Source organism: Acanthopagrus latus, chromosome 9 (genome assembly GCF_904848185.1).
Source record: "Acanthopagrus latus isolate v.2019 chromosome 9, fAcaLat1.1, whole genome shotgun sequence".
Taxonomy (NCBI): Eukaryota; Metazoa; Chordata; class Actinopteri; order Spariformes; family Sparidae; genus Acanthopagrus; species Acanthopagrus latus.
Genome location: NC_051047.1, coordinates 25,637,288 through 25,650,938, shown reverse-complemented (window position 1 = coordinate 25,650,938; position 13,651 = coordinate 25,637,288). Strand labels below are relative to the sequence as shown.

General features: G+C 41.7%; 1 protein-coding gene across 1 annotated transcript; it reads left to right on the top strand.

Moving 5' to 3' along the window:
- Window positions 1–4,407: 4,407 nt before the first annotated feature.
- LOC119025564 (receptor activity-modifying protein 2-like) lies at window positions 4,408–13,443 on the top strand. Its single transcript, XM_037109228.1, has 4 exons — window positions 4,408–4,654; window positions 5,380–5,425; window positions 6,145–6,283; window positions 8,370–13,443. The coding sequence occupies exons 2-4, from the start codon at window positions 5,380–5,382 to the stop codon at window positions 8,626–8,628; spliced, it is 444 nt and encodes a 147-aa protein (XP_036965123.1). The 5' UTR covers window positions 4,408–4,654; the 3' UTR covers window positions 8,629–13,443.
- Window positions 13,444–13,651: the final 208 nt, after the last annotated feature.

Below are 13,651 nucleotides of genomic sequence, written 5' to 3'. Positions count from 1 at the left end.
TACTCGTGTTTGATGAGTGAGTTGTCCTGCAACTTGTGCAATATTTTTTACACCTGTGTTTAATCCATAGTCTCTGGAGCGGGCATAACAGTGGCAGCAGTAGTGACGATTCAATTTAAAACTCCCAACATGGTGACGGGATCTGTCAGCATCTGATGTGTCTTTTCCAAACACCAGCTACGACAAAGATTAACAGCAAAATCAGACTAAGTTTAATGTTTGGTTGCCTGTTTATGAGCAGATGCATTCCAACACAACAGCAAATTCAATAAAGCCTGCTTTTAAGAGGGTTATAAATAATGTTTTTTTTTTGAGAGCTTATTCAACTTTATGGCCATTTTGGAAGTGGAAATGAGGCTGAAGCGATGGAAAAATACATTTTCTGTTTGCCCCGTAAATAAGTGGGAGAAAGAGCGCAGTGTTCTTGGACTGCGCCTGGAGTTCCTGAACTATAATGGCGATTATGACATTGTTTGTGGGTGTGTGTGCAAATGGATTCTGCTGGAAGACAAATCACTAACTGGCGCACCATTTTTTTTATAATGAATATAATTTTATTGATTCCCGTTACATAACTAAATCAGTGATTTCATTCTAGGCGCTTCGTTTAAGATTTGAGACTAGTATGTAACTCGCCACTTAGACAAAAATCCAACCACCCCAACAGACTGTATGTTCTTACATACGGAGTGTCTCGGTTCGTTTGCGAGGACGTATAGCATAATTACAAGTGATATTAATATATAACGTCTTACTTTGCTCCATGAATTGAAACAGTTAGGATTATGGGATTTGACTGTCGGGACTAATGAGGGAGCACAAGAGCATGAATGATGGTTACGTAGTGACAGATGATGTAATGACGGACTTACACTCAAGTCATATGATGAAGCGCGTGCTGCACCTCTTGGGAGACGCCGCGCTAACAGGAAGCTTCTCACCCATTACACGAGGAAGATATTTCCTCGTCTCTGACTGACCCCAGGATGCGCGGTAGGGTTTTCCAGCCCCGCAGCGCTGCTCACTGTGTATAACACGCTTCAGCGTAGCCGGTCTGGGGTATGAAGTAACGTCTGTCAGGTCCTTCCAACCTCACTTTGCCTGAGTTTGACAGTTGTATAATGTTTCTGGACTTGGAAAAAAAAAAAAAAAAAGGTTTGCTCCAGGCCTAAAGGCGGAAAAAGAGCACCAAATCATACGTTTAGTTGTATTTTGGAGTAAATAACCTACAAACAAAACTAAATTAGAAGTATGTTTTAGTTGAAAAACACTTCTGCATCAGTAAAATAAAGAATATTATAAGTAATATAGTCTACCAGTGGTAGACGTATGAAAGAATGTGGCGGACGCTGATGCATTACAATGGGTGTTGAAATTTCCATCTTTCTGGCCCAAAGTCCAATTTTCAACAAAAATTCCAACCCACTGACATTTTAAGGCACTAACAGTTTCCTTCCCACCCACGTTCCGTATGCAGCTGCACGATGATGGGAGACACTTGTTCCACTCAACAGCTGGCATATCACAAGACGCTTCAGTCTGCAGCCCCGAGAGGCTGGTAAAGCATTGTGCTCATTAGATGCACTCATTGGATAACCGTCTGTTGAAATTAGCCGTCTCGCTTTGTACTGACAGGGGTGAGAAGGGTGACTAAGACCGGTCGGTATTGTCGCACATCCATCTGGTTTGCAGACAGCAGAGATTGCATCGGGCGTCGTAAGTGCCTCTCTCTGCTTCGCACTTGACTGGACTGTGGACACTTTTCGTGATAATGATTTCTAATCCACCCTAATATCTGACCTCAGATGGCTTTATAGCTACAGTGCATCATCCAGACACATTGGACAGAGCCAGGCTACTTGGTAACCACCTGTTTTTTTTATGCTAAGCTAAGATAACAGCCTCCCATATCCTGCTCTACCAAATGAATCATGTGTTTATTACACAAATAGGTCACAATGTCAAATTGTCACTCGGGGTTGATGGTTGGTTCAAACTCTTTCACCATGGAGACAAACCACAAAACAACACTGATTTATTTCAACTATGGTACTTAAGTTAGCTAATGTACCATAGTTACGTAACTCAACTTTAACAGACTTACTTATTTTAACCGAAGCCGTGATCTTTCACTCAATCAACCAAGTTGTAGCTGTTCCTAAACCAAGCCAAACTGCAACAGTTCGACAACGTTACCCAAAAGTTATCAAAGAGAGTGGGTACACCATTAAAGTAAAACTCTCGCCAAAATGCAACCTAGGCTTTTTTTGTGAATGTATATGACTCAAACTTTTGCGTAAAAGCATAATTACAACAAAAGAGGCACTTTTAAGATTTACTGTATTTTCGTTTCTCAAATTCATTTGCAGAGGGAGTGCTATGGGCACTTTTACGCTAGCATCAAAATCGCTATCTTTAAAACGCTAAGAATACTCGACACAACATGAAACTTTGCTCGTAGTATCACCAGGGTCTCTACACATGAATACGGGCATTGAGAACATTGTTTGTACACAGAGTTTACTTAAAAGAAGGTTTTTGAACAACTCACGTTAGCAGTAGCTTGTTCCGCTAGCCGCCATTTTTTGTACACTCACAGAAAAAAGCCCAGGTTGCATTTTGTGTCTGTGTTTGTATAACAGACTGAATGATCTGTACTCTGAAGGGGGCACCACCCCCTCCACAAGGGAAACAAGTCCAGTTGCCTACGATACAGCACTCAGAACAGTCACATATGTTGTTTTGGGAGTCGATGGCATATAACACTTCTGTCACTTTGGTATGAGGACGCGTTTCCAAATATCACGTTCGCACTTCACGGCCTTTGTTCTTCACCTGAGAAACTATTTTCCGTGACTTTACACGAGAGCCGCTGTCCAAACAGCACGTGTGTCCACAGGGCCGAGTCTATCTGCCGGGTCTCTCTCTGTTTGCTCTGTCTCCGACACCATTATGCCTTCAATTTAGAGAAATGGAAATGTTTTCTTATGACCGCTCCTCAGCATTTCTCCGCTTCGCATAAGTGCATTAGGATTGTATTATGTGTACCTGTTGCCTAGCGACGGCAAATGAATGGGCAAGAGCCGAACAATGTTGGAACGTTTAATTTTACACTTAAGCAGAACGACCTGATAGTGCGGCGCTGAGAGATATTTTAACCAGGCTCCTGAAAGATCCGTCTTTCAGAGAGTCGTTTAGTCGAGACAAATGGAATGCCACAGAAAGGTGATCACATTTTCCACAGTCAGTCATTTTCCTCAGTCATGGGAGTAATTCAGAGGAGAGGAGTGGAGGGGGGAGGCCTATATTTGGGAGGATTCTGATATCCAGCACTAAACAAGAGACTGACGAGGTTGTAGGATTAAGTTGGAATGATTTTTTTAATAAAATGTTGCCTTTATTTTATTATTATATTAAGGATTATGTCTAATTTGATTCTAATTTGAGGGCAAATTGTTTTCAGGAGACATGACTTAACTTCTCTTCACAAAAGCAGTGTTGGTTAATATTGTCCACACAAGGGAACGTTTCTTTCTAATAGATTTGATACCACACAGTTTATTTTAATAAATGGAAGTGTCTGCTCTGCCTGGTGGGTCCTGGGGGGGCGGGAGCAGGTTCAGAAGCAGATCTGTGGAAAACAGATGATCATGTAATTTACTCTGGAGAACACCCTGAAGCAAGAACTCTGTCCAGCTTTTTTTTTTAATCAAACAGTGGCTGTACATAAAGAGTGAGCACTGAATGTGATCCAGTGTCCTGTTGTCATCTTAACAATGAAAAAGCTCTGTCTTCATATGAAACTTCAGCTTCAACCAGCATTATTTCAACACTATATGCAATTATGATACGATTGATTTCACTCGAGTTGTTTTCAGCATCTTTAAATCGTTTCTAATTGAATCATGGTTTAGGATTAGGGATTGGCAAGGGGAAGACAGGCCTCTACGCACTGATGTAATCAAATAGTTTCCTGAGATGTAAGTAAAACTTACATGTGTTTATATATACACACATGTTCACATTTGACTTTGTGCAGCAGTGAAGAACCTGAGCATGGACGGGAGCATTCAGGTTTCAGTCTACAGACAGGAGGCTCAGGTGAACTGGAAACTGGGAATCACCTCTGGTTGTGAATGTTTGACTTTCTGTTTGTGTGCATGCCGGCCCTGCAAATAACAGCCTGCTGTCCGTGGCACTCCTCCACCCTTTGCTCAGTGGATTAGCAGCGTGGTCCACCCCCTGATCTCCAACCTTAAATAGGAGTATGAATTACCACAAGACATAAACACTGGCATTGACCATATATGTGAGATTCAACCATCCGGGCTTGCTGACATTGAGGCCTCTTAGTTCAAGTGTCTCCGGGGGGCTGTGTGTGGAAAATGTCTTTGGGTAGCATGGGAACAGCCGGGCTCAGTCTGGGAAAGGAAGCAGGCTGTCCATTGCTGTTGCACAATCCAATTAGCTCTGAGTTGCACCGATAAGAAACTGGACCAGATCACACAGAGGCTTTTTTGTGACCAGTTGTGCATCTGCGAGTTGGCTGGTAAACGATTTCGAAGCATCTTCAGCACAGGTTGTAATCAAGGCTTTTCCCAGGGATCCACGGGGGAAAACAATACTGCTTTAATCAGCGACGTAGAAGGCCGGGGTACGTGCTCGCACTGTGTTTTCTCTGTGTTTATCAGTTTGGGCATTCAACATGTTAAACCTGCTCTATCTAACTGCGGTCCAGTTGACCTTTTGTTATAGTTTATAAAGTACATACAATAGATTAAAATCCATTTGCTCTGTATTTCTTTTTCTTTCATTTTTCATTGGGACCTGTAACTATTTGTGCCAATTTGAGAATTCACAGCATAGACAGTGTTTCATACAAGCATGAATATTACACGTGTGCACATTTAAAAAAAAAACAAAAAAAACTTTGTGTTGCTGCATTCCCTAGTAACATCTGTTTTCAGTGTCTGCCTCCCCCGAGATAAATTCATTAATTTGTGGGAATGTCCAGGAAGCAGATGGCCAACACGTCTCTGTTTCTAACACATCTTCAAAATCTGACTCTGAAGCTGAACATGTTTAAAGGTTCTGCTTGGAAAGTAATATTGAGCTCTACAAACTAAATGTATGCATTGCCTTTGTAGGAAGTATCGAGGTTGTGAACTGCCTTTTTTGATTTGCTTTAAATAATTCAAAGAGCTGCCCGGAACATTATCACTCCAGTGTGGGTGAGGAAGAGGAGTAAACTCACGTCATCTATTTATCTTCCTCCTAATGTTTGCATATTAAAAGTTGGATGACTCACTGTGCAGTACGCTGTGTTAAAGATCCCATTCTGTGACACTCTGGTGAAAGTTTAACAATATTTTTAAATAGATGGTGTTGACTGTGTCCTTGGTGCTGCTCGTCTTCATCTGGACAGGTAAGCCAGGTTTTAAGTAAAGTAAAGCCAGGTACTTACATGGTGCTTTGGTTTGAAGTTTAAATAATCATTATCAGAGACAAACTGTGAGCAGGAATAATAAACATGATTATATGAAGGTTTAAAGGATGGATGCACCAAAATTGGATGAGCAGGCACAAAAGATGGTATTGATAGCATGTAAGCTAATGTACGTTAACCTCAGTCACTTTTTATTATTAATTTGTTTTTGACAACATATCAGACGTTGACACATCAACACAGCCTCATACCTAAACGACTGATTGTCACCGATCCCAAAACAACATGGCAACAGGCGTAACTGACCTTTGTACCCTCACAGTTTGATTAGTTTAGGAAAAGATTTTGGTTTGTGTTAACTAAATTAATTATGTCACTTCAATTACGCACGTAACTCCAGTGAAGTGACGGACGTGTTGCAGCTTTAAGTTAAAATAACTTATCAACATGAACGGCATTGTTTAGTGCTTGTTTAGTACAACCACCATCCCCAACCTCTTAATGCTACCTCACCTGATTTCCTCCTTTGCTCCCGTAATAATTACTACAGCCACTAGAGGTCGCTGCCTAGCAAGAAACATAAAAAGACTGTTCGCAATAAGCGATTTTTCTGGAGAGGATGGGCTGGACAGTAAGGGCTGCTGTTTGCTCTGAGCTGTGTGGAGACGTTTCATGCTTGGTGTCTGTTTTATCTTCAGGAGTGGCTGAGAAATTTGTCGTTCCGACATGTGACCGGAACATGTTTGACAGCAATGTTGACAACTGCCTGTCAGACTTCAACAGGAGCTTGGAGACAAGCGGTTATCAGGACAGCTGTCCGTGGCCAGCTGTGAAACGGTAAAATCTTATTTACAATGTCTTTTTGTCATCTTTTGGAAAATGTTTTGAGAAAATCTAAAAAAGAAAATGCTGTTAAGGCTAACAATTAATGTTTTTTTTTAGTTGCTTACAGCTGTTTTTTAATGTTGGTTCATGTTGGTTTTTGAGATGCCTAACATTGAAGGACTTGAATCAAGACCAGGACCAGGGTCTTAAATGATAAAGTTGTCTGGATATGCATATGTACCAACCATCTATGAGTCTGTGCTGATGTTTAAGTCTTAGCTTGCTCATGTTGCAGGAAGCCGTCCTTAAGTTAAACACTGAATCGGCCCCGTGAGTGAAAACACAGGACGGCTGGATAAAGTGGCACATTACACACTTTTTAATGGCCTTTTCAGTGAAGATATATGACCTTTAGTCATGGGAAAGTCAGATACTTTACTGTTTCCTGGCTACGTTTGGTTCTGGTTGAAAGTTCGAGCTAATTACTCACCTTTTGATGAAAAAGCGCTGGACTGTTGCTCCTGGTTTCGTATTTCCAGACGGCGGTTGTTTGTGGAGACTTTTACTCGTGCCGTGTTACCTACAGTAGACTTTAATTATGACTGTAATAATCCATATTTGACTGTTTGACTTGATTTGGGGCTGAGCTCAAACGGTGTTAGGGCGGAGCGTCCATCATCACGAGGAGCCCAGCTGGTTGATCAGGCTTCCAGCTGTCAGGCTCGACTCAACCTCTGTGGATGTTTTCCACACGAGACTGTTGTAGTGACAACTATTCGCATGATTGATGTCGTTTTTAGCGAGGCCATGGTCGCTTCTCCAACCAGAGGACGTGACATATTAAACTTAAGGGTGAAATGTTAGCTGCCTCCTAAACATCTGTGTGGGATTCTTCTCCATATATGTATATATAAAAAGCTTGGGGTAAGATGTTTTTGGCTAAGCTCGTCTAAAAATGTTGAGTATAAAAAGAAAATTGCAGCTTTAAGGGACCACACCAGCTCACTTTAAATCATATTGGTAAATTAGTGACCATTTTCCAAACCAGGCTTTAGCTCAGCGGTTCTCAAACCTTTTTAAAAGTAGCTCAACTCCTTTGAGTTGAGTTTTTTTTAAATTATTTCCATCATTTGCGCTGACAGACATTATTTCTGACTCCTAGAGTACCTGGAAAACTTGTGTGCCGAAAAACGTGTTGCATTACTGTGACATCTGCTAACCTGGTGTAACCTTGTGTCATCCATCTTAGCTTCAGGAATATTAACTGTGATCACTGGCATCACTGGCTGTTTCCCCTAAAATGTACAGAGTCTGGCTAATAAATAGAAAAGCAGTCAGCCATGTTTGTTAGACTCCTCTGTAATGAAACCTAGTTTACTACTCGTACAAGAAGGTCAACCCTGAGTCATGACCTAGAAGATTTCTTGTCCCTGCTGAGTCAGCTAGACAGCTTGAGCTAACAATGTTTTTGTGAAATTTCCCAAACTGATACGATACCATACATGAACACAACAAACTGCTGAGCTCAGTCTTTTAAACCAATTTTCCCAGGAACTGATTTAGCCAGACTTGGTACATTAACTTCAAATGTATATTTGAGCTAACTGTGGCATGTCATGGTAATGGTGGAGTGATATTTTCAGTGCTGAGCCGGGTGGACGTTTGTTTTCGTGTTTTTGTAAACTTTATTACCAGTAAATCTAAGTGCTGTATCGAAGCCAACTGGACTTGTTTCGGATCCATGAAGACGTTTCATTTATCATCCGAGAAGTTTCTTCAATTCCAACTAACTGGAGGGGAGCTGCAGGCTTTTAAACCCTGTGTGGGAGTGTCCTTACAGAGTCATTAGGGCCACTTGTGGGTCGTTGTCTAATGGGCCTTCATCATTTAATTTCATTTCATTTAACTGTTGCTGTAAAGACAAAGCTGTGATGTCAGGATCTATTAATGGAGCTTAAAGTCAAATGATTTAGCGAGTTTCTGAATCTCAGCCTACAAATATATATTAACTCTTTCACAATAGAGAAATCTTCAGGACTGCTGGAACCATTTTCAGCCATCTGAACTCTGTCTGCTTCCTCGCTCTCTTCTTCTGCAGCATCTACAACAAACTGAAGTACTGCGTGGACGACTGGGCGAAAGCGTCCTGGTGTAGCGGCCGCGGATTCCTTGTTGACGAGGTCTTCTTGAAGGTCCACGAGACGTACTTTTCACTCTGTGGACAGGTCATCGACCCCCCGCTCACCACCGTCATCATGCTGATAGCGCCGGTCGTCATGGCCACGCTCTTCCTGCCACTTCTGTGTAACAGTCTCACCACCTACAACATAGAGATGCCCGGCAGTCTGGGGCTCTGATGAGCTGAGCCGACTGGAGACTGGTGGTTCTGACAGTGGGTCGTACTAACTTCACACTCACCAATACGAAATGTGTACTTCTTTAAAACAGCTCAAGATGTTCACCCTGATAAAAATCTGCCTGAAGCCTCTAAAAACGAAGGCAGCGGTTGCAGAGTTGGCATGATTCTGGACACACGTGTACAAACAACCAGCGTCGGTCCGTGTTTGTATGTGTGTGTCCAGAATCGTGCACAAATTTGATTCAATCTGTAAATGTTCTTAAAAGTGTCTTGCTAATGTTCAATATGTTCGTTTAATTGTCATACTTCTACATGATATCAGTCTCACCTCCGGACTGGGTGATATTCTATCATTCGTCATTTTTATTCATTCATCATCATCATTCATTTTTCTCCCCCAAATGTCAAAATGTCCTCTAACCCTCAGTGTAATGTGGTTCCATATATCAGCATGCATCACACATATCATACTGTCTGTAGACAGAAATTCATACTTGACTGTCTGAACGCTTTTGCTGTGAATGTCTCAACTTTCTGGAACTCATTATTTTGTCATATGTTGAACCCCACCCATCTGGCACCTATAGTAAAGCCTTAACAGTGATTTACTGTTTTCAGTCCAGCTTCATTCCAGACGTATGTGTTGATCCTTGAATCTGTATTGTATTTTTTTAAAAAAAGAATGATTCTGTTTGTATTTGAAACACATAATAAATATTTATTTCAGACAAAAAAATAATGTTTTACAGTCGTTTGAAAACCTCTTTACAAGCGATAGCAAGGTGGACCCGCTGTACAATTATCCACACAGCAAAGTGTCAGTCTGTTAGTAACATACTGCATTTTCATCACCTGTCATCAGATAACATAGGAAGTAGTGGTGGACAGACCTCGTGAGGAGCTGGCCGTGTACCGTCGAATCAATGTAAAGCTCCATTTCAGCAACGTGTTTGAATGTAATGCCCGTCTACATCACGCCAGTACCACCAGTCTCGCTGTGAATCGACACCCAGAATCTGCAGTTCTACCCGCCCCACGTCGAACAGAGAGGAAGTAAACAAGACGGCGCTGAAGAGAGTCGAGCGCACAGCCGTCCAAACAAGGAGTTCATGGTTTCTCTTGCCAAAGAAAAACTGTACAATACAGACAGGACTCTTCATGTGTTGCTCTGTTTCTGCCGGACGACTCACGCATCAACTTTCACTTGGCCTCCTGTTTCTTTTCTGTGCCCCAGAGGTTAGAAAACAATTGCTAAATGCAGCTTTAACAGTCGTCTTAGATAAATACTTTATGGAAATCATGGCTTTAAATGAGCGAAAGCACGGACGTAAAACCATTTAAGTCAGAGAGACTATCTGCAAAAAGGATTTAGTATTTAACTTAAAAACATAAGATCGACAAAATCTGATGACAAAGACCAAAAGTTATGGAAGCTGATCCTGCGAAGGAGCTAATCCTTTGGTATGCAGTGCGATTAAAAAGGAAAGTGAAATGCGTTCCAGAAGCGTCCCCAAAAAAAAAAGCTCCTTTCCACTCCAGCTGCGGCTCTCGAGGGAACATCGGGGTGAACAACCTTCCTTTAAAATAGTCGATCGAGTTTCACACGTATCTGATTTACAGCTATATAACGGTCGAACCCGACACACTGCTCCATACGCTAGAAACCTCCGAGATCGCCAGGCGTAATGATGTCGAATTAAAAAGAGGTTCAACAATAACAGAGCCGGGTCTCAGATTTGGGTGGGTGGTCCGCACGGCTACCACGGTGGTACGAGGCGACGAATTGTGGTGAACTCGACTCATTGACATGGCAGAAACTCTTTGAGGGTCAAAAAAACTATTTTCCTTTTTTCATCTCGCGTGTTTCGACATCTAGCACCCAGACAGAAGAGTGGCAGCACCCGCACTTCATATTATCTTAAATAATACCCACAATTCTACTTTTCCTCTTAATGTAAATACTGGGAGGATGTTTTGCTAAGTACAGTATACGCTCGCCGGCTCCGTCTCGGCCGCACATACTCAGACACGCCGGCTTCTTGTCATAACACGAGCACGTGGACGTGTTGAACACTCCGACAGACTTGTGTTCTCAGACAACAGAGGATGTTGACCCTGGTGACTCTTTTAACCGCTGCGGGTCACCCAGCACAGCAAATACAGTTTTTTTACTGGGTTCAGAAGGCAGACGCCGACTACAGGGCCGAATGTTATCGGTCAAAAGTCACATCAGATGTTAAAAGAGCTGATTTATAATAAGTTAGGGAAAGATTAACACCTCCACAGTGATTCAGAGCTTTATGTGAATGGAGTTTTAGGCCCCACGATCACGTTTGTATGGAAGTTTATTAATGACAAAACTATTCATGAAGCAGAAGTTTTAATAAAGCCGAGGTCTTGAGAATGTCAAGCTGTAAAGGTCACCATTAAAGTCATTATATTGGATGATACTCGGTTCGAATGGCTGTTTTCAGCTGGAGTTTACATGAAGGGAGTTTAAACTGACACACTCAGAGGAAGCCTGGCTGCTCGCTCACAGGACTGAAGCTTCTGTACAAAGAGGTCACGTCCTTCCGTACGTTTGTTTCAGGAATTGTAAAAGATTATGCCAATATTTCTCTTGACTTGGTTCCTTTAAATTTGACAGATTTGAGGCCAAGATTAATACATATCTGAACAAAAAACATGGAAGAGAGCAAAAAGAAAAACAGCTTCAAGACAATTGTGTAGCGATACGCTGACAATTGTTATTGTTTTAACCTGTTAATCATGAGCAGAGCCCACCTTGGCAACATACAGGTGAAATATATAGTTTGGTCTGTCTGAGGTAATGTTCAAATAATCTGCTGTGGTTTGCTACAGATTTTGAGCTGCTGCTGCATCTTTCCTTGGAGATATTCACTCTACAATTGTAGATTTTCTAGGCGGGAATACAACCTTTCATTTATGGTGTGCGCCAAATTAATTTACTCAGACACAGTGGCATATATATATACTTATTACAGGTATATCTTTATATTCTAACACATCTGAATGAATGTTCAAAGTGTTCCTTTTACTGTGACACCTTGATTATTAAAATAGACCTTGTAGATAGACCCAAAATGGAGGCAAGCTTTTCACAGGTTAAATTAATAAATAAAGGCAAATATATTTTTGCCAACATTAACGTTCTCTCAGAATTATTGGGAAAATGTTTTCACGACTGGGAAATAAATAGTAGAGAAGTAGAGAAAATGTTGCCAAGTTGACTTTGTATGACCAAAGTAAATACCGGGTTGATGTAAAGACTCTTTTACCAAAGTCTTACACTTTATAGTCATTTAATTTTGTCCTTTGTCCTTTTGTGTAAACGCTCCAAAGTGATAAAACGCAAAAACAGCTTCTTTTTGGCGTCCATGTTGCTCCTGCATTCTGACATGCCACTACAACGACTTCCCAACTTGAGAAACGGAACCATCTGAGGGGCACTTGAACGCAGCACGGCACAACAGTTTCCTGTCTCTCTTTAAGTGATTTGTGGGGGTTGGAGGTTGGCAACACCTCAGCACAGCTATAGTCTCACTCGTTTACATCAGGATGCATCGTTCTTCTTGCGTACTTTAAGCATCCTCACCCTTCGACTATCTCTAAATAGCTTTGTCGTTAATCAATCTCCATAAGCTGGACGGCTCTGCTAATTCTGACAAACAATATCGCGAGCCTGTAAACACAGGGCAGCCAAACATTTACATTCAATAACGTCACGAAAACTCATCAGTGCCTTTGCCCTCGGTTTGCCATTCCTCTCCCTGAAACACAAACACTGAGGCTGAGGAGCTCCAGCCCACATCCACTGCTATAAAGCGCTAATGTACAGCACGATCAGTCACTCATTAACTCGAGGAGCCACGGAATTAAACGCAGACGCCAGCAGGTGTGTGCTTCACATCAGACTGAGGCTTCGAGTGTGAAGGAAACAACGGAGGGTTCATTTACAGGTAGAACTGCGCGTCACCTCGCTGGAGTAAAACACATTCTTCTCTCATCTTGACCTCTTTTGTCTCCATTGTGCGACACACACACACACAAACAAAAAGCTGACTGTAAGCCATATATTTTTTTACATTGCAAGTGTGTTGGATTGCCTTGACCGCTTTATGTACACGAAAGAGACAACAAACTAAAGGCCGGGAAGCAATATTTACAGATCGAAGGTCAGTTTCCCCTGAGACAGAATTCTTTGCATGGCTCGTAAATGTGGGTCACAGTTACGTGAGATGAGAAACACTAATTCTTCTGGTTAGGATACAAAAACTGCACGATGCTGCCGACCATTCAAAGTGTTTTATATGAACTTTGAATGTCACAACCTCTGCTTCACTTTTTTTTTTTAGCACTTTTTAGTTGAGTATATGCCCACAGCAGAGATCGTTATCATCCAGTAAATACAAGAAAACATTAGGAGTTTGTGTTTTATTATGTCATATTTAATAGTTATTTACAGAAACCTCATCAGCTGCCACACAGTGTCTCTTTACTGATTCCTGAAAACATGGGAACACATGTGAGGATAGAAGGAAGAGGGACTCTTTAAATGTCAGTGTAACAGTGTGCATCTGGTCCATCTGCCAGAAAGAAATGTTGCATGGTTTACATCCCAACAAACCACGGATATGCTCAAATTTATACGATTCACACATATCTTATAAACATACACTATATTACCAAAAGTATTCGCTCACCCATTCAAATGATCAGAATCAGGTGTTCTAATCACTTGGCCTGGCCCCAGGTGTATAAATTCAAGCACTCAGGCATGCAGACTGTGAAACAAGACATTTGTGAAAGAATGGGCCGCTCTCAGGAGCTCAGTGAATTCCAGCGTGGAACTGTCATAGGATGCCACTTGTGCAACAAATCCAGTCGTGAAATTTCCTCGCTCCTAAATATTCCACAGTCAACTGTCAGCTCTATTATAACAAAATGGAAGCGTTTGGGAACAACAGCAACTCAGCCACGAAGTGGTAGGCCACGTAAAG